This window comes from Herpailurus yagouaroundi, unplaced genomic scaffold (assembly GCF_014898765.1).
Source record: "Herpailurus yagouaroundi ecotype Mexico unplaced genomic scaffold, PumYag 182, whole genome shotgun sequence".
Lineage (NCBI taxonomy): Eukaryota > Metazoa > Chordata > Mammalia > Carnivora > Felidae > Herpailurus > Herpailurus yagouaroundi.
The window spans coordinates 6098474-6117624 of NW_024412413.1; the positions used below are offsets into that span (position 1 = coordinate 6098474).

At 55.1% G+C, this 19151-nt stretch overlaps 1 protein-coding gene and 1 long non-coding RNA gene across 4 annotated transcripts; both read left to right on the forward strand.

The window, feature by feature from the left end:
• The first annotated feature begins 7289 nt into the window (after positions 1-7289).
• On the forward strand, positions 7290-15713 carry MCAT (malonyl-CoA-acyl carrier protein transacylase). 3 transcript variants are annotated; one of them, XM_040490613.1, is made up of 4 exons: positions 7292-7789; positions 9380-9467; positions 11960-12177; positions 13806-14675. In XM_040490613.1, exons 1-4 carry the CDS (start codon positions 7367-7369, stop codon positions 13845-13847), a joined length of 771 nt encoding a protein of 256 aa, XP_040346547.1. In that variant the 5' UTR covers positions 7292-7366; the 3' UTR covers positions 13848-14675. The 3 variants fall into 3 exon arrangements, with proteins under 3 accessions (XP_040346548.1, XP_040346547.1, XP_040346546.1); XM_040490612.1 differs by lacking the exon at positions 13806-14675 and adding an exon at positions 15119-15713 and having other exon boundaries at positions 7298-7789; XM_040490614.1 differs by lacking the exons at positions 11960-12177; positions 13806-14675 and adding an exon at positions 15119-15307 and having other exon boundaries at positions 7290-7789.
• Positions 15714-16075: 362 nt separating this feature from the next.
• On the forward strand, positions 16076-16840 carry LOC121040219 (uncharacterized). The gene is made up of 2 exons (XR_005795190.1): positions 16076-16438; positions 16541-16840. It is a non-coding gene; the product is annotated as an uncharacterized LOC121040219 (long non-coding RNA).
• The last annotated feature ends 2311 nt before the right edge of the window (positions 16841-19151 follow it).

Sequence of the window (19151 nt, forward strand, 5' to 3'; positions counted from 1 at the left end):
ACTAATGAGGATGCCACAGAGCAATGTGGGCAGGGAGCCCTGCAGACGGTTGGCACTCAGTGAGGGGAGACTGCAACCATCACGGCCCAGAGGTGACCTCCAGTTTGTCAGAGTCACCCTGATGGGCCCAGCATGTCCGGCCCCAGGCCTTGGACCCCTCACCTCCTCATCTACAGGTGCTGCTTCATTACTGAAGCCAAGAGTCTGTCCTTGGGCCGAGGGAGCCAAAGTTGCCCAAATTGGTCCTCGGGGGACCAACATGAACTATATAGCTCCTTCTCCCCAACCACAGTAGCTTGGAGCCTCCCGGCTGCAGCACAAATGATTTGGGCCTTTGCAGCCCCTTCCTCCTTTGATTGCTTTGATAAAAAGACAAGTATAATCCAGGCTACATTGTTTCTTTTTCTTCTGATTTTAAAAGAAATTAAAACAAGGGGTTCCTGGCTGACTTGGCCGGTAGAGCATGCAACTCTTGACCTCAGGGTCGTGAGTTTGAGCCCCACATTGGGCAGGGGGAGCCTACTTAGAAAAAAAAAAAAAAAGGTGGGGTGCCTGGGTGGCTCAGTGGAGCCTGTGAGTTTCGATCTCAGGGTTGTAGGTTCGAGCCCCATGTGGGGTGTAGAGCTTACATTAAAAAGTAAAATATTTTGGGGCGCCTGGGTGGCGCAGTCGGTCAAGCGTCCGACTTGAGCCAGGTCACGATCTCGCGGTCCGTGAGTTCGAGCCCCGCGTCAGGCTCTGGGCTGATGGCTCAGAGCCTGGAGCCTGTTTCCGATTCTGTGTCTCCCTCTCTCTGCCCCTCCCCCGTTCATGCTCTGTCTCTCTCTGTCCCAAAAATAAATAAACGTTGAAAAAAAAATTTTTTTAAAAAGTAAAATATTTTAACTAATTAGTTAATTAAAATAAGTTAACTGATTAGTTAATTAAAATAAAAGCAATGAAAACATTTTCCTGGGTCCCTCAAAGTATTGTGGCAGCTGGTCCTGTGACTGCTGTCCTTGATGAAATCGGTCTGGGCACACCTCCCAGCGAGCTGCCAGGCAGCCCTCACCCACTTCCTGTAAGGAGGTGCCTGTGGCTTGGCCAAGTGGCCCGCTGCTCACCTCCCCCGGAAGACTCGTGGGGAGGAGACAATGCAGCTTCCCTCCAGCCTCACCCCTACTACACATGGGGCTCAAGGCTCAAGAGACTTCTGCCCCCACATGTCTGCTGCTTGCCAGAGCCAAAGGGAGGGACTGAGAACAAACACAAGGTTTGTGTGAAGTGCGCACACCTTTCACAGATGTGACCCTGCAGTTTGGAGGGGCCAGCCGCTGCCCGAGGGGCTCACACTGCAGGTCTTCGTGCAGATAGCGATACCGCACCGGTGTGCCTGGAAACCTCCCATCACTTCCGCCTCGCTCCTGCCCAGCCCCACAGACCCCACTCGAGCCTGGGCCACTGTCCCCGTCCCTCCTCTGAGCAGCAGCCGCAGCCTCTAGCTGGCCCCCAGCTCCCCTCTGGTCCCTTCCACTGCCCTCCTCTGCTGAGGACCCTCCAGCTGCTTAGGATCCAGTCCAAACTGGCACTGGAGGCCCTGTCAAAATGGGGTCAAGCCGACTACCCCACCCTTTCCCTCCTCTGTGTCCCTGCCAAAGCACCCCTCACCCCCTACCTGGACACCTCTTCGTGTCCGAGTCTGACTGCTCTCCAGTGTTGCGCCAGCAAGTTCTTCCAGAACCCCAACTCTGCACCACCCCCATTCTAAGTGGGCAGTGACCTCTGAACTCCACCGAGCTTGGAGCTTCTCCCGGGCATTTGGCCTGTATCTTGAGCGCTGCAAGGTGCCCAGCGCTGGGCTGAACCCTGGAGGATACAACACAACCAAACCCAACCTTTGGCCTCAGTCGATCCAGGAAGGAGGCATGGAAAACACCCTCACAGGCTCAGAGAGGGGAGGGAACATCCCGAGGTCACACAGCGCCAGAGCGATGGAGTCAGGATTCCCACCCAGGCGCCCCCAGGATCTGCACTCTTAACCGATGTGTCACTCAGCTTCCCAATTCCAAGCGCGATTCAGGCACAGTATTTCCTTATATGTTATTTATGAGTTTACTTCATTCCATGAGAAATCCACATTTATTGTAAAGGAATTGGAAAGCACAGAGGAAAACATAAAGCCACCTACTCACCCATCGCCTAGAGCAAAACACTGCCCATACTTCAGTGAGTGACTTTGTCCACGCCCTTTTCTAAGGGCGTCACACATTCCTTTACAAGAATGCCTTTATGGGGGCGCCTGGGTGGCTCAGTCGGTTGACCGGCCGACTTCGGCTCAGGTCACGATCTCGCTGTCTGTGAGTTCGAGCCCCGCGTCAGGCTCTGGGCTGATGGCTCGGAGCCTGGAGCCTGCTTCCGATTCTGTGTCTCCCTCTCTCTCTGCCCCTCCCCCGTTCATGCTCTGTCTCAAAAATAAATGTTAAAAAAAAATTTTTTAAAAAAAAGAATGCCTTCACGCTGTAAATGGTTTTATAATTTTTCTTCCTTCCCCTTACAAAAAACCAGAAGCCTCTTTCTACGCTAGCAAACGTTTGCCTACCGTGTTTTTACTTAATTGTGAAGTGTTCCCTACAAACAGAAATATATATAAAATGCTGTGTACGCTTTAAAATAAAAATAAAAATAAATAAAAAGTGTGTCCACTCCCCAGGTCAAGGAATAGAAGATTGCCAGCACCCCAGGGGCCTCCTGGTATTCTGATTCCTCCCTGCCACCCCAAGATCACCTCTAACTGGACTTGTGTGTTAAACATGGCCGTGCTTTCCTTTAGAGTTCCGTTAATACCACCCAGCTATGACTCCCTGAGCACTCTATTGATTAGCTTTGAACAGTGGGGCAGCACAAAACTGGCTGGAGAGAGTGGGCATGACGGTCAGACCAGAGGAAGACCCCTAGGAAAGGAAGACTGGATCGGGCCTCTGACAAACATTGGCAAGAGCCCCTGAAGGGGCAGAGGGTAAGGTTGGGGGTGAGGCTCCCCTGCCGGCACGTCTGTGGCTGGGACATGGGCATTTCGCAGGAAATGGGCAGAGACTTGGGCTTTTCTGCCTCGTTGCTTGTGAGCTCACCAGACCTGTATTCAGCTCTCGGGAGTAGGGGTGCACACTTCTGAGAGGGGGGAACAGGCAGCTGAACCAGGCAGCAGGGAATGGAGGGGACAAGAGGGTCTCACCACCCTGTGATCCAGATCGGCCAAGTGCAGACAAGAATCTGGGCCGGGCTCAGTGGGGATTCTGTTCCCAAGGAGGCAGTAGAGCCACTGCTAGGGTCTTGGTGATGGCAGCCCTCATAGGCGTGGGGCACACATCATTCCGGGTCTCTCTTCGCCATCACCTCGGGGATGCCCTCGACCCCTTCTGCTGGCCGGCTCCTCATTTCCTAGTTGGTTCCACCCATGTTTGTGCTGAGCCCATCCTCCAGGGGTTCTTGAGAAAGACTGTGTAGGAAGGGCCATTTTGAAATCGTGCATTCTAGGGGCGCCTGAGTGGCTCGGTCGGCTAACGGTCCAACTCTTGGTTTCTGCTCAGGTCATGATCTCACGGTTTCCTGAGTTCGAGCCCCGCATCAGGCTCCATGCTGACGGTGTAGAGCCTGCTTGGGATTTTCTCTCTCTCTCCCTCTCTCTGCCCCTCCCCTTCTCACACTGTCTCTGTCTCTCTCAAGATAAATAAACTCAAAAAAAAAAAAAAAAAGAAAGAAAGAAAGAAAGAAAAGAAATCCAGGGGTGTCTGGGTGGCTCAGTCAATTAAGCGTCCAACTTTGGCTCAAGTCATGATCTCACAGCTCATGGGTTCGAGGCCCATGTCGGGCTCTGTGCTGACAGCTCGGAGCCTGGAGCCTGCTTCGGATTCTGTGTCTCCCTCTCTCTCTCTCTACCCCTCCCCTGCTCATGCTCTGTCTCTGTCTCTCAAAAATAAAATAAAAAACATTAAACAAATATTTTTTCAAAAAAAGAAATCTTGCCTTCTATCTCATGGTTGACTGATGCTTGGCTGAGGAAGAACTCAAAGTTGGAGACCGTTATCCATCCAGATCCTGAAGACATTCAGTCTTCCTGCTGACGCCAGGCTGATGAGCAGGCTGGAGTCATTCAGAGATTGGAGCCTTTGCATGTGACCTATTTTGTTCTTCCTGGAAGATTTTAAGACTTTTGTCCCTAGAGGTCTGGACTGTCACACGGATAGTCCTCTATGGGGGTCTAATTTCATCCATTGTGCCTGTGCTCAGGGGGCCCTCCCCTATGGGAAACTCATACCCTTTCTTTGGGATGATTTCCTTCCCTCCATTTTCTCACTTCGCTTTCTGAAACCCTTGTCGCTCAGAATCCTCGACCTCCCAGGCTGGTCCCATAACTTCCTTTTCTCTTCCACTTCTCAAGGGCTTTTGGTTTTGGTTTGATTTTCGGATTTCAGGATTGTTGTATTTTACCTGCTGTGAGGTTTCCTCAACTTTCTCCTCCTGGCCTTCTATGGAGCGTTCCATTCCTGCTGTCCTCTTTTTAATTTCCAAGAGATTCTTATTTGTTTTCTAAATGTTTTTTTATACACAATTTTTTGTTGATTTTGTTCATGGATACAGCATCTTCTCTTACCTCTCAACTATCTGTGATAGTTTTCTTAAAACAATTATTTTCTTCTCTTACCATAGTCTCTGAATCCCACGCATTGTGGGGTGTGTGTGTGTGTGTGTGTGTGTGTGTGTGTGTGTGTGTGTGTTCTGTTTGTAAGAGGCTTTCCTCAGATGCTTGGGAATTTTGGGCTGGCTGCTCATGATTATGAGGAAAGAAAACACGTGTGAGGATAGTATTTGTTGGTTTAACATCACTGTGAGTTGGAACTTGTCGGGCCATTTGTCTGGGAACTTCCTGGATTGTCAATATCTTTCAGATTTCCTCTTGAACTGGTCAGATTCCCCACGACCCTTCAGTCCCTTCCGTGGAGGGTAGGGGCCTGGCTCCAGGTTTCTGGGAGCTTAGTGGGGGAGAGCACTGGAGATCTCTGCATTCGGCCTACCCACTTTAGCAGAGTACCCACATTCACCATTGTCCCTGTCCAGTCCTTTCCAGAGCTAAACCCCAGATGTTTGCCAGATGAGGGAGGGGTTCCACTCAGTGGCTTGAGAGAGAGGGGCCTAAAGATCTAACTGTTTGGGGCACCCAGATGGCTCAGTTGGTTAAGCATCCTACTCTTGCTTTCAGCTCAGGTCATGATCTCACGGTTTGTGAGTTCGAGCCCCACGTCGCGCTCTCTGCTGTCAACACAGAGCCTGCTTCCGATCCTCTGTCCCCACCACCCTCTCTCTGCCACTCCCCCCTCACGCTCTCCAAAATAAACATTAATAAAATAAATAAATAAACAAAGATTGGGGTGCCTGGATGGCTCAGTCGGTTAAGTGTCTGACTTTGGCTCAGGTCATGATCTGTGGAGTTTGAGCCCTGTGTCGGGCTCTGTACTGACAGCTCAGAGCCTGGAGCCTGCTTTGGATTCTGTGTCTCTCTTTCTCTCTGCCCCTCCCCTGCGCGCGCGCGCGCTCTCTCTCTCTCTCTCTCTCTTTCTCTCAACAATAAGTAAAAAAACTAAAAAAAATTTTTTTTAAAGAAATAAAGATCTGTTCTTCAAAGATACCTTCAAGATACCTCTTTATTTTAACCTTCTTTCACCCCTAGGTCTATAAGCTGCCAGTTCCTAAACTTTTGAGGAGTCTGCTGATAAATAGGACTTGGTCACCTTTCCCCACTGTCAGGAGGGATTTGGCTATCCGGAGTTTACGAAGTCAGGTAATACTGGTCTTCCTTCTTTTCAGCTTCCAGAAGTTCTGTTGCAAGGGCCCTCTTTCTTGTTCTCCCTGTCCTTGCGGATTTACGTCTTTAAAAGATTCCTTTACTGTGGATTTATAGGCTTCTGGAGGCAGCGTGTGCTCTATTCATGTCTTAACCTGAAAACCTCCACATCTTTGATGACCACAGGGTCATATAGATCTGCCATAACCCATTTAAGGAATCTCCTCTGGTCGAATATATGGCTTATTTCCACTTTTTCCTTGTTAAAAGCAAGGCTGCACTGGATGTTCTGAGAGTTAGGGCTTTGCACATGTGATTCTTAGGACCAACGCACTGAAGTAGATTTGCTGATGTAATTCTATCTGAATCTTTCTCATTATGGTGTGTGTGTGTGTGTGTGTGTGTGTGTGTGTGTGTGTGTGTGTCTGTCTCCTGGGCTGGCAGGAAATGAGAGAAGAGCAGAGGGTAAGTGGGGTGAGGTCAGAGTTACACTCTCCCTGAGCAGCCTCACACTACTGCTCAGAAACCTATAACCCCCACTTCGAATGCCCCTTCTGTCTCCAACCACCTATCATTCAGTCTTTGTGCCTTTGCCCACTCACCTGTAAATTGAGGATAATAATAGCACCTATCCATCACTTCGTTGCCTGAGGAATTGAATCAGCCAATAATGGCACGGGGTGCCTTGTTGGCTCAGTCAGTAGAGCAAGCGACTCTTGATCTCAGGGTCATGAGTTCAAGCCCTACATCGGGCATGGAGCCTACTTTAAAAATAAATTAAGGGGCGCCTGGGTGGCTCAGTCGGTTAACTTTCTGACTTCGGCTCAGGTCATGATCTCCCTGGGTTTGTGAGTTAGAGCAGCGCGTCGGGCTCTGTGCTGGCAGCTCCGAGACTGGAGCCTGCTTCGGATTCTGTGTCTCCTCCTCCCTCTGCCCCTCCCATGCTCATGCTCTGTTTCTCTGTCTCAATAATAAATAAACGTTTAGAAAAAAAATTAATCAATCAATTAATTAAATACATGCATATATACATACATACAAAATAAGCTAAGGTCTGAAAAACATCCAGGGCTTTGTTCAATGGAACAGATACTTATTGGATGCTTACAGGTGCCTGTTTGGCTTGTAGACAAGATTCTTCGAGAGAGCTGTTCTCTGGCTTACCGCACAGAGCTGCTGAGAAATCAGGCAGGAGGAACAACGTGGAAGCGTCTTAACCGCCCTTCACGAGCTAGGTAGAAAGAGTGAGTATTACAGCGCGTTCGCCGTTCCTTCAATAACTACTTGCGCCGGCCGACGGCTGTGCGGTGCCCACCCTTACTCGCTCCGGCGCGGGTTCCCGCGAGCGCCTGGGTCACCCCAGGCCCCGGCGCGCAGCCGCACAGGCTCGCGGAGCCGGGGCGGAACCAGTAGCCGCGGAACCTTGCTTCCCGCCCCCCGGAAGACCCGGCTTGCCCGGCGGGAAATGCGACAAGGACCGCGCCGCGCCGCGCCGCCCTCACTGCGCCTCGGTCGCCACGGTAACGCACCGGGGGCAGCGGCCTCGCCATGAGCGTGCGGGTCGCGCGGGCTGCGTGGGCCCGGGACTGGGGCGCGGGCTGCCGCCGGGGCGCTTCGAACTTCCCGCTGCCTCCGCCGGGCGCCGTGAACGTGGCGGAGCTGCTGCGAGATGCCACGGCCGCGGAGGAAGGGCCCCGGGAGGCGGCGGCGCGGCGGCGGCCGCCGGGCCAGTGCTCGGTGCTGCTCTTCCCGGGCCAGGGTAGCCAGGTGGTGGGCATGGGCCGGGGGCTGCTCGGCTACCCGCGCGTCCGCGAGCTCTACGCCGCCGCCCGCAGCGTGCTGGGCTACGACCTGCTGGAGCTGAGCCTGCACGGGCCGCAGGAGGCCCTGGACCGCACCGTGCACTGCCAGCCCGCTGTCTTCGTGGCTTCGCTGGCCGCCGTCGAGAAACTGCATCACCTGCAGCCCGCGGTGAGGCCCTGCCCTGCGCGAGCTCCGCCAGCCAGGCCAGGACGCACCTGCCAGGCCCCAGTGCTCCCACGTATGATGCACGGGGCACATTCTCACCGAGTTCCCCCTCGGCGCCAGGCGCTGTTCTAGGCGCTGGGGATACAGCCCTGAACAAAACAGGGATCCGTGCCCTAGGGGAGCCTGCGTGTTCGGGGAAGGGAGATAGATAATGAAGAACTATTTGTGTCAATGACATAGCATGTTACATAGGGTGTACCAGAAAGGAAAATAGAGCAGGGAAAGGGGTTGGGAAGTCGAGGGCTGGGCTGCAATTTTATTTTATTTTTTTTTCAACATTTATTTATTTGTGGGACAGAGAGAGACAGAGCATGAACGGGGGAGGGGCAGAGAGAGAGGGAGACACAGAATCGGAAACAGGCTCCAGGCTCCGAGCCATCAGCCCAGAGCCTGACGCGGGGCTCGAACTCACAGACCGCGAGATCGTGACCTGGCTGAAGTCGGACGCTTAACCGACTGCGCCACCCAGGCGCCCCTGGGCTGCAATTTTAAATAACCCTAGTCACTTGTTGACTACCAAATTATTTTAAAGCTTTTTTAACTTTTTTTTTTTATTATTATTTATTTTTGAGAGATAGAGACAGAGCATGAGCGGGGGAGGGACAGAGAGAGAAGGAAGCAGAATCCGAAGCAGGCTCTAGGCTCTGAGGTGTTAGCAAAGAGCCCGATGCGGGGCTTGGACCCACGAAACTGTGAGATCATGACCTGAGCGGAAGTCAGCAGCTTAACCTCCTGAGCCACCCAGGCGCCCCATCACTAAATTATTTTAGAAGGATTAAACTTCAACCTTAAATGAAGGATCATGAGGAGGAGGATGTGTGAGAATGTCACTTCACTTGAAGGTGTGAATTGACTGCTGTTAATATTTAATGATATCGGAACAGTAAATGTGAAGCCCTACTTTACAGCCTTTACTCCGTGCTCACAACCTGGTGAGGTAAATACAGTTACTTTGTGGATGAGAGAAGGTGACTCAGAGACACTAACAGACTTAGTCGAGTGGTCCTGTTGAGTCGTGGCGGTAACAACTGCTCACCCTGGGCCAGGTCTGTGCTTCAGCACCTCAGAGACATGATCTTTGCATAACCTTCCCAGTAGTCCTGTGAGGTAGGTTCTGCCCTGTCCCCATTCCACAGACGGGATAACTGAGGCTCAGAGAAGTTAGGGAACCCTCCCAGGCTAAGAATCAAATCCATCTCTGACTCTGAGACATGTTCTTCTCTCCTTAGCTCCCTCCAGCTCCATCGGGCCTTAGGGGCATCTCCAGGGTGGAGGCAAGAGACTCCAGAGCCCTGGGTTGGAGTCCCAGCTCACCACAGAACCAGCTAGCAGGCTTTAACTTGCCTGGCCAGGAAAGGTCCTCATCAGTAGGAGGAGTGCCCTCTTCTAGCTGGAGCACCGGGCCAGCGGCTCCTGGCTTGTGGAGCCTCTCCACACCCTGCCAGCTCTCAAGTGCAGAGCCCCAGACTGAACCCCGGCCCCCCCCCCCCCCCGCCAAGAACTTGGCCTCATGTCCTGCCTCTGTCACCACAGGTTATTGAGAACTGTGTTGCTGCTGCCGGATTCAGTGTGGGAGAATTTGCAGCCCTAGTGTTTGCCGGAGCCATGGAATTTTCTGAAGGTACCCAGGAAGGGGTTTGGTTTTGTGCTGGGGTATTCTCTTGCTGGGCTCAACTGGGGACAAAGGACACTGCCAGAAACCATTCTAGAGCCACTCGGGTGATAGAGGAGCACATAGAACGGCATGGGAACCCGAGGACCAGACTTCACCTTGATTCCCTTTTAAGCCTGAAGGGTTCCTTGGGGATTTTCTTTCTTTTTGGAATCTCCCGAACTCTGCTTGCTTGCCTGCCCTGCACCCTGTCCTGGGTGTTCTCAGTCCACTCCCACACCACAGTGCCTGTCACGTGATAGGTGTTCAGCAGACAGTCCCGGAATGAAAAAGGGTAACTGACTGTTTGATCTTGAACCTATCAGTTTCACTTCTTTTTTTTTTTTTTTTAAATATGTATTTATTTCCTAAGTATTTCCTTTCCTTCCTAAGAGTTTTGCTCATAAACTGTTTCACTTACAGTTAAATATGGGCAGAGGACTTGAACAGACATTTCTCTCAAGAAGACATACACATGGCCAACAGGCACATGAAAAGATGTTCCGACATCACTCAGCATTGGGGAAATGCACATCAAAACCACACTGAGATACCACCTCATACCCACTAGGATGGCTTTAACTAAAATAATAATAATAATAGTAGTAATCCTGAGCGTTGGCAAGAATGAAAAAATAGGACCCTCAGACATCGCTGGTGAGACTGTAAAACAGTGCAGCCTCTGCGGAAGACGGTTTGGCAGTGTTCCTGAAGAAGTTACAAATAGAATTACCCTGCGGCCCAGTGATTCTACCCATAGGTATATACCTGGGAAATGAAAACGTGTCCACACAGAAAAACCTGTACACGGATGTTCATAAAAGTGTTCATTATTCGCAGTGGCCAACGGGTGGAAACAACCCGTATGTCCATCATCAGATGATGAACAAGTTGTGCTCTGGCCACGTCATGGAATATTATTCAGCCATGACGAGGAGTAGAGTGCTGATTCATGGTGCAACGTGGATGAGCCTCAAAAGCATGCTCAGTAGAAGAAGTTGGGCACAAAAGGTCACATGTTGTGTGACCCCTTTTCTATGAAATATCCAGAATTTGCAAACCCACAGAGACAACAGATGACAGGTTACTGGAGGTGGAGGAAAGGAGAAGTGGGGAGAGATTACTTAGCAGATACGGGGTGTTTTATGGAAACAACAAAAACCACTGAATTATACACTTGAAACTGACTTTTACTACATTTTACTTTGATGCAGCGTTATGGCACTATTAAGGAAGCGATAAGAAATGTTGCATATTCACACATCCTAATAAAACTATTTTATACGTACGTAGTTTTATGTGCACATAATTTGCAGAATTAGAGCGTATGTGTATTCCTGGTTTTATTTCACTTGACGTTTTGCATGGTTACTTAATGCCTGCACGGGAGGACTTGCAATACTCTCTCCTACCTCCTACCTCAGGCCGTCTCTGGATCCGCTCTGCAGCCTTACCTGTGTAAGGGGCCGGCAAGCCAGTACAAATGAGCGTATGTGCCAAGTGAAGGAACGTGCGTGAGAAAGGGTGCAGGGGGTGCCCCTCACACCTCTGTTGTCCCAGCAAACCCCGGACTGGTCCCTTACCCTCTCCTTGGCCCGGTCACCCCCCACCCGCCAGGGAGCAGACCCAGGACCAGGATGATGGACGTCCAGTGGTTACAGGCCCTTCTTACGTCACGGTCAGTGGAGTTGCCTGGCCTGTCCTCTCACCTTGCACTTGACCCGGGAGCTGCACTGACCCGGGAGCTCTGCATTTCAGCTTGTTTGCCTTGGCGGTGTCCTTGTTCTCCAGCCCCAAGGGGGGGCAGCAAAGCCGGATTTATGAGAATCCTGTACTATTGCAACACTAATTCCCAGTTTTCACAACAATCCAGGCAGATGAGATATTCTCATCCTGATTTTACTAAAAACTGGACCCGGAAGGTCATGACTTGCCCAAAGCAGTATAGCTCAAAGTCTGTTCCTTCGCACCAGGGCTTCTCAACAGCAGCACTGTTGTTGACGTTTGGGGCCGGATATTCCATGTTCGGGGTGGGGCTGTGCGCTGTAAGATGTCAAGCAGCATCTCTGGCTTCTACCCGCCAGATGCCGGTAGCACGCGCACATGCCCCCCCAACAGCCCCCCACACTCCACTCTTGTGACAATAAGTGTCTCCAGACACCGCCCTGAGGCAGCATCACCCCTGGTTAAGAACCACCATTGTACATCAAGCCGGCTTTAAGGCCGGGAGCTCCGTGCTTTAATTTCTATGGTGCCAAGGACGCCCCCACCCTTTTCGTGATGGCAGTACCACCCCTGTGTCATGGGTACAGATGTAGTGGAACTGTGGCCTTGTGGACTGGTGACAGATACCACCGTCTGCGTCTCCAGCCCGCAGTGTGGAACTTGTGCTTTGTCTTTCGGGTCTGGGCATCCCTCCATCATGTGCCCTGATCGTTCCAAATGCGCTTCTCTCCGGATAGGTTTGCATGCGGTGAAAATTCGAGCTGAGGCCATGCAGGAAGCCTCGGAAGCTGTCCCCAGTGGGATGCTGTCTGTCCTTGGCCAGCCTCAGTCCAAGTTCACCTTCGCCTGTTTGGAAGCCCGGGAGCACTGCAAGACTTTGGGCATAGAGAACCCCGTGTGTGAGGTGGCCAGCTACCTCTTTCCTGATTGCAGGGTGATCTCAGGACACCTGGAGGTTGGTGTTGATGGGAACAGCCTTCATAGACCCCAGTCCAGCCCGGAAGGTTCCACCCACACTCGTGAGCCCGCGGTGGCGTGATGGGCGCTCTGCCCAGCCGTGGCCTTTGGGAAGTACTTGAGGGCCAGCAGGGGGCAGAGTCAGGGGTAGCACTGCAGAAAGAGGTGAGAGGCTGGGCTACTGTCCCCACCCTGCCACGCATAGATGAGGACCTTGGGCAAATAACCAGATCACCTGGCCCTCGTGGAAGGTAAGGGGCTGGACCAGATGATCCGGGGCCTTCCTGTAAATTCTGCGATTCTCACAACCTCTGATCTGGTTGCTTTCTTGGCGACAGAGAAGCCATTCTTGCCAGGTTGCTCCCTCCTGCTGTGTCTTTTCTTAGGTGTCTGTTTTTGTCCCGAGTTCATTTTCTTTCCTCCTGTCCTTCCTTCCATTCACTGTGTTTCCAGACATCTCCCGAGCAGCTCCTCTGTAATGAGCACTGAGGGTACACAAACTGACAAGCCGTGAACAGGTGGCCTCAGGTTTGGGGCATAGCAAGGGTCAGGCTGGCTGCCAGAGGGCCTGAGGCACCACCAGGAGTGGTGCTGGGAGGGTAAGTTTGCAGGGGGAGGGCGTCTCAGCGGAGAGGCAGGGAGCCACCACAGGAAAGGGCCTGGCCCAGGGGATGCCAGGTGGGTCCGCACAGGGTCCCACCAGGGGCTGCAGGGACGGGCCTGTGCCTCCCCGACTCGTCCTGGCCCTGCGGCCAGTCTCTGCTCCACAGAAGCATGTTTTACACATGAGGAAGCTGAGGCAGAGAGAGCGGCCAGTGCTTAGAGATGGTGGAGGCGGAATGGAGCTCCGGTCTGTCTCATTCTGGAACCTTCTTCCTCCACTTGACTGCGCTCAATCCATCATCCCTGTGAGGCCTTGCCCATGTGCCCGATGTCTTTGTGAATCTCCTCTGAACCAGTGAGAGCCACGGTCCCTCTTGTGCTCTGAGATGACGGGAAGACCAGTGAGTGTGGCCCCACGTTCATCTTGGAGCTGCTTGCTCATTCCCATTAACAGCCTCGGCAGGGCCTGGAGTGGGCCAGGAGGGGCTCCAAGTCAGGGCCGGTGTCTCCCTCAGGAGCTCCCGGACAGTCGGGTATACAGGATGACGACTCCCCGGGCTCCCGGGTTTGGCCCTGTGGGGGGTTCGGAAGTGCCACAGCAGAGAGCTCAGGCGAGGGCGGGGTCTCCCTGAGCAGGCAGTCCCTGCGCAACGGCTGATGTGACAAAACTCCTTGGCCTCTGCTAAACCGGCGCCTGGGCCAAGGGCAGCCGCAGAAGAGCCCGCTGCACCGAGGCCGTGGCCTCGAGTCCTGTGGCCCTAACCTCGGACTTGAGCTGGATGAGTCCAGAGACCTCGCGTGGAAGGATGCCGAATGATGCAGGAAGTGCCACAGAGTAGCCATCCGTGTCGACACCGCTGCCCGGGCGGTCCGGGCACGGTGGGAAGGCCTGTGTTCGGAGGGGGCTCCTGGGTGCCCCTCAGTGGCGTGGGGACGAGGGAGAGGGGTGGTGATGTGAACTGTCAGGACAGGCTGGACTCTGCTGCAGTGACAGCCAGCCCGACCCCTCACTGCTTCCCGCAGACGTGGCTCACACTTCGGGTACAGCGTGCTGAGTTGTGCTGAGTTGACGGGCTCCCGGCACAGGACACCGAGACGCGGCGAGCCACAGTCTGCGTCGGCCATGCCCGGGCAGACGAAGTACACTCGTGCCGGGAGGGCCCCAGGGATGGGTGAACGAGTGCCATCCAGCCAAACTCGAATCCTTCCTGCCCTTTGGGGACACAAAGAGCCATCCTGTTACATACTTTTTTCCAGTGGACGTGGATGGGCTTGGCCTACAAAATCCCTGCTAACCCTTATATAGGGCTTATGTGCCAAGCAGAGTTCTCCTTAGTAGCCTGGGAGGTAACTATTGTCATTATCCCCATTTCACAGAAGAGGGAACTGAGGCACGGAGAGGTAAGGCAAAACTGCCCAAGGTCATACAGCTGCTGTGACCGAGGCTTCCCTTCGGTCTTCTAGGGAACGGCTGCCCAGCCTCTGAGCCGCTGCGGGTGGGGACAGCCTGGAGAGACCGGGCCGGACAGACGGTTTAGTGCCCTGGAAGCCCCGCAGCAGATCCCAGTGGAGGGCCGTCGGGGTGGCAGGACCTGGGCTGTGTCCGGAGGGTATAGGGTCCCTTAAGAATATCTACTACTTTTTAAATATTTGCAAATGCCGTTGTTTGCAAACAGTCCCAAGTTTGGGCGGGTTAGCCAGGGAGGCCCCTTCTGAGCTGAGACCCCCTTCAGGAGAAGGCTTTTGGCTTCTGGGAGACAGAGCTCTTTTCTTCTCTAGAGAAAGCTCGGAAGAGGGGGTTCCAATAGAAGGAAACGAGGCTTGGAGCCTCCCGAATTTTTCTCTTGGGGTTTACGGAGTATAAGGAAAGAGGCTCACGAACAATTTCGGAGGGTGGCTGACAGATCGTTGAAAGCCAGCCGTGTGTCCCAGCCTCTCACACCTCCCGTCGGGTCACCTCCCAGCAGCCTGGTGCAGCAGGTGCAGTTGTGCTCGTTTTACGGATGCAAACAGTTCAGAGAGGTTGAGTGACTTCCCCTGGGCCCCCAAGGTGCGTAGGAGGCGCGCTGGGAGGGACCGCGCTTCCCAGCCCGGCGGTGGTCACCTGCACGGTAGGCTGTGCGAGTGGCCGCGCCCCAGAGGGGGACTCGCAGGGTGCCAGCTGCATGGCTGGTTTGAACTGGAACAAAGAGGGGAGGGAGCCTGTCCTTCACAGCCGTTTGCGGGACGGACAGGTGTGGGCGTGCAGGGGTAGCAGCTTCCGTGCGGGACCGCCTCCCCCCGTGTCTCTCCCCCTAGGACGGCCTTGGCTGAAACTCCCTTTCCCTTCCTTCCAGGCCCTGCGGTTCCTGCGGAAGAATTCCTCCAAGTATCACTTCAGGCGCACCAAGATGCTGCCGGTTAGCGGTGGGTTCCACACCCGCCTCATGGAGCCGGCTCTGGAGCCCCTGGCCCAAGTTTTAAAGTCGGTTGCTATGAAGGAGCCTCTGGTTTCCGTCCACTCAAACGTCGATGGGAACAGATACAGGCACCCGAAACACATCCGGAAACTGCTGGTGCAGCAGGTGGTCTCCCCGGTGAAGTGGGAGCAGACGATGCACGCCGTCTACGGGAGGAAAAAGGGCACGGAGTTCCCCAAGACTTTTGAAGTAGGACCGGGGAAGCAGCTGGGGAGCATCCTGAAGAGCTGCAACCTGCAGGCCTGGAGGTCCTACGGGCACGTGGAGGTTCTGGAGGACCCGGAGGACGACGGGACCTAGCCCCGGCCCTGCAGGAGGGAGGGAGAGGGGGCCCCGGGAGGGGCTGCCGGGAGGTGGGGGGAGCCGGACCGGCCCTTCTGTAGGCTTCCTCCTCCCGGAGTGATGGGGAGTCGTGGTCTGCAAAGTGCTTTGAATGCCGCATAAAAAGCGCTGAAAGTATGTCTCCAGCTGACGGGGTACACGTCTCCTTTTCTCCCCCTGGGGCGTGTGCGGTGCTGGGGGGAAAGACGCCAGGAAGTCTTGGCGGGGTCTGGCTCCTCCCGCGCCAGCCCTCCTGGGGGCACGGGGCGCCTCTGTGAAGTGGGCAGACACCGCCAGGCTGGCAGGTGGGCCTAGGGACTGTGGAGGCTTGGCCTGTTGCCCTGTGGGTGCCATGGGCATACTGGCATGGCCACGAGGCAGGCCGGTGCCACGCAGGCTCCTCCACTGCCCAGGCAGCCCGTGGACACCCACCGCCAGAACCTTCGCGCTTTCGTCACTGAACGCAAAGGGCTTCGAGACACAGTCGGCCTTGGCAGCCATTCTGTCCACGGGGCAACGTTTGTTTGCTTACCCAACAGGTAGCATTGAGTGTCTGCTGTATGCCTGTGAACGAGTGGCCCCTGCCCTGGTGGGGAAGAGGGTCCTTAGCGAGGCGGGAGGGGTCTGGGGAGGCTGGCCAGGGGCCCTGTTGCCTCCCCCACCCCCAGGCGTCCCTTCACACGGTGATCGCCAGGGGTCTACTGTGCGCCCGTGACCCAGCCTGGCACGGGCGATCCTCACCGAGCTTCGCCGCCGGCCCCACAGCGGGAGCAAAGTGCAGGTTCTCTGTGGACGCAGCTCCTGCACTGATACTAAGGGATAATCCTAAGCTTCTCGGTGGCTTTTTCATGGATCAGCGATAGCGGGAAAACATTGGTAAGAAACCGCCGCGTTTGTCTGGAAATGTTGCTGTTGTGTGGGCACATGTCAAATCCTGGGTAGGTTTCTCCTTTTGAATTCAGCAGTGTTTCTCAACAGGGGCCCCGCTGGCCTCTGGGCGGAACTGGACTGCATCATGGGGGACTGTGGCGCACAACGTGGACAGCCGTCCCGGCTCCTGGCCGCTCCACACCCATAGCACTTCCGGGCATCGTGACCCCCACACGCCCACGTGTGTCCGCAGCCCCAGAGAACCCCTGCAGATACGACCACGAACCCGGTTTTCACCCTGGCCTGAAGGTGACCGCTCTTTGGAGTTCAGTGACGAAGTAACTCTCTCTTAAAATTTTGTTGTGGAAATTTTCAAATATTCACAAAGAACCTTGCTATTATTTTTAAATAATTGCCAAGTCCGTTTGAACCCTCTTCACCGAGGGCTTCCCTCACAGGCAGCCTTGGGAGACCAGGCTCTCCAGGCCAGGCTTTCGTTCTCTGGCCGTGCGGTAGGCGGAATGGTGCCGCAGACTTTCGTTCGGCCCCGAGGAACGCGGTCCCACAGGAGGGACCTGGAGAAGCGGGAGCGAGACTTCCCACGCGGCAGGCCTCACTGCCTCTCTGGGCCACGGCCCTTTTCCTCGGGGGTCTGGGATGGTGCTCCCAGGTCCTTGGGTCCTCAGGTCCAAGCCAGAGGACAGGGATGGAACAGCAGTCAAGGGACATATGGTCCTACCTTAAAGAAGGTTCCAGAAAGCTGGCAAGATCTCTGCCCCGTGGGGGGGGGGGAAACAGAAAGATGAAAGCAGGCAGTGTTCACCTCCACTGGGGGAGACCCGGGCCGGGCGGCCCCTCGCCCACCCTGCTCCCGCAGACTTGGAGTCTGGGTGAGTCACGAGGTGCAGGGAGTCATGGGGGAGCCCAGGGTCTGGGTGGTGGTGGAAATTGCGTCCGGCTTCTGGGCAGGATGCGGGTTGGTTCGCGGGGGGCCCCCCCCACCCCGAGGAAAATACCCTCTGCCATAGTTGGTCCCACGGTGCCGGCCCACCCCGAGGCAGGAATCCCACCTGCCACCACGTTCGGGTCCCTCGCCACCAGAGACCCTTGGCCCATTGGTCCTCCCGGCAGCTTGCCTCCCTCAGTCCGCCGGGGGCCGGGGGCCGCTTCCCTGACTGGCGGGACTGGGTTTCCCTGGGCACCTTCTAAGAGAATCAGGTCTTGCTGCCTCACGTGCAGAAATGCTGCCTGGACCCAGGGCCTTGGTCAAAAGCCTCTGAAACCGCAAAGAGGGGGCCCCTCGTGCCTCCACAGCCTCATCCCCTCCTCTGGGAAAGTACTTCCTGTCTCCCCAGGGGGTCAGGGTCCATGTCCACCCTGTGGCAGTGGGACCCTGTGGTCCCCTGGGACCTGCTGCAGAGGCCCAGGAGACAGGGGCATCACGCAGAGATGCTTCAGGAATCATGAGGCCCCTGGGCGACCACGCGGTCTGCCCCCTGCCGGAGAGGGACGGGCCTCCGGTCCTGCCTTTTGGCGGTTGTTGGGAGAGTGACTTCCGGTAACACTGTTGCTCAGCGTCTGTCTGCAGCTCGTGCAAGTTGCCACGTGGATGAACCAGACTGGGTTTGGCTGCGCCCCCTTCCCCGTCTGTGGGCCTCAACCTCGGCGTCTTACTGCCCGGACCGGCTCACGTTGGTGGTCAGAGGACCCCAATTGGATCGGGGATTGGCAGATCCTAGTGCCACTTTGGTCGAGCCCCCTCCTTCTCTGGGCCTCAGTTTCCCCACCTGGAAGGGTGGGCTCTCTTGAGGAGACAAGTAAAGTGCTGGCTCCAGACGGCCGCAGTCGTGTCGGCTCGGGAGGTCGAGAGGCCACCACCTCGCGTGGGGGCGCAGACGCTGGGGCCAGCTCATCAAGGCCCCCGGGGTTGGCACGAACAGAGTAGACACTGGCCGCGGCCACCTCCCTCGTGCTCAGGAGAGTCTCCCTGGCCTGGGTGGGGCCTTTGTACGTGCTGCTCCCAGTAGCTGGGTGACCCTTCCCCTCTCATCTTCGCCACAGCCAGCGTCTCCAGACGGGCCTGGTCTTCCGTGGCTCGTCCACCCCGGCCCCACCACTTTCTCAGTCCTTTCCCGCCTTCAGAACACGGCCCGCAGGTCTCAGCTCATCTGCGTGTGCTTTTTTTCCTCCCAAAAAACAATGGGAGATTTGAGGGACCAGGTATTCACACCCCCAGGACCTGTGCCCAAGCCTAGCACAGTAGGGGCTCCTCCGAGGTCCATGGGTGTGAATATCACAAACCCTAGAACGCTGGGGAAGGGGTCCCCAAATTCCCGCAGGGAGGAGCCACTGCATCAGCTATACCCGAGGGCTCCATAAACAGCATTTCCTTTCCCTCCTCTCTCTGAAGAACCCCAAACTCCTGGAGAAGCCACGGGCACCCCTGGCCACATCTAACATCTAAGCTGGGTACGTGGTTGGGTGGGCAATTCTGTCCCCACAGTTTAGGGGAGAGCAAGCTGGTGGTCACAGAAGACTTCTTAGAAGAGGTGCCTCCAGGGGTACCTGGGTGGTCAGTCGGTTAAGCGTCCAACTTTGGCTCAGGCCTGATCTCACGGTTCGTGAGTTCGAGCCCCGCGTCGGGCTCTGGGCTGACGGCTCGGAGCTTGGAGCCTGTTTCGGATTCTGTGTCTCCCTCTCTCTCTCCAAAATAAGTAAG

Bases quoted from the DNA above. Each gene is read 5' to 3' on its own strand.
- MCAT (XM_040490612.1), top strand. From the start codon at position 7,367: ATGAGCGTGCGGGTCGCGCGGGCTGCGTGGGCCCGGGACTGGGGCGCG. The intron at 9,468-11,959 runs GTACCCAGGAAG...CTCTCCGGATAG, and splicing joins AGCCATGGAATTTTCTGAAG to GTTTGCATGCGGTGAAAATT. The intron at 12,178-15,118 runs GTTGGTGTTGAT...CCTTCCTTCCAG, and splicing joins TGATCTCAGGACACCTGGAG to GCCCTGCGGTTCCTGCGGAA.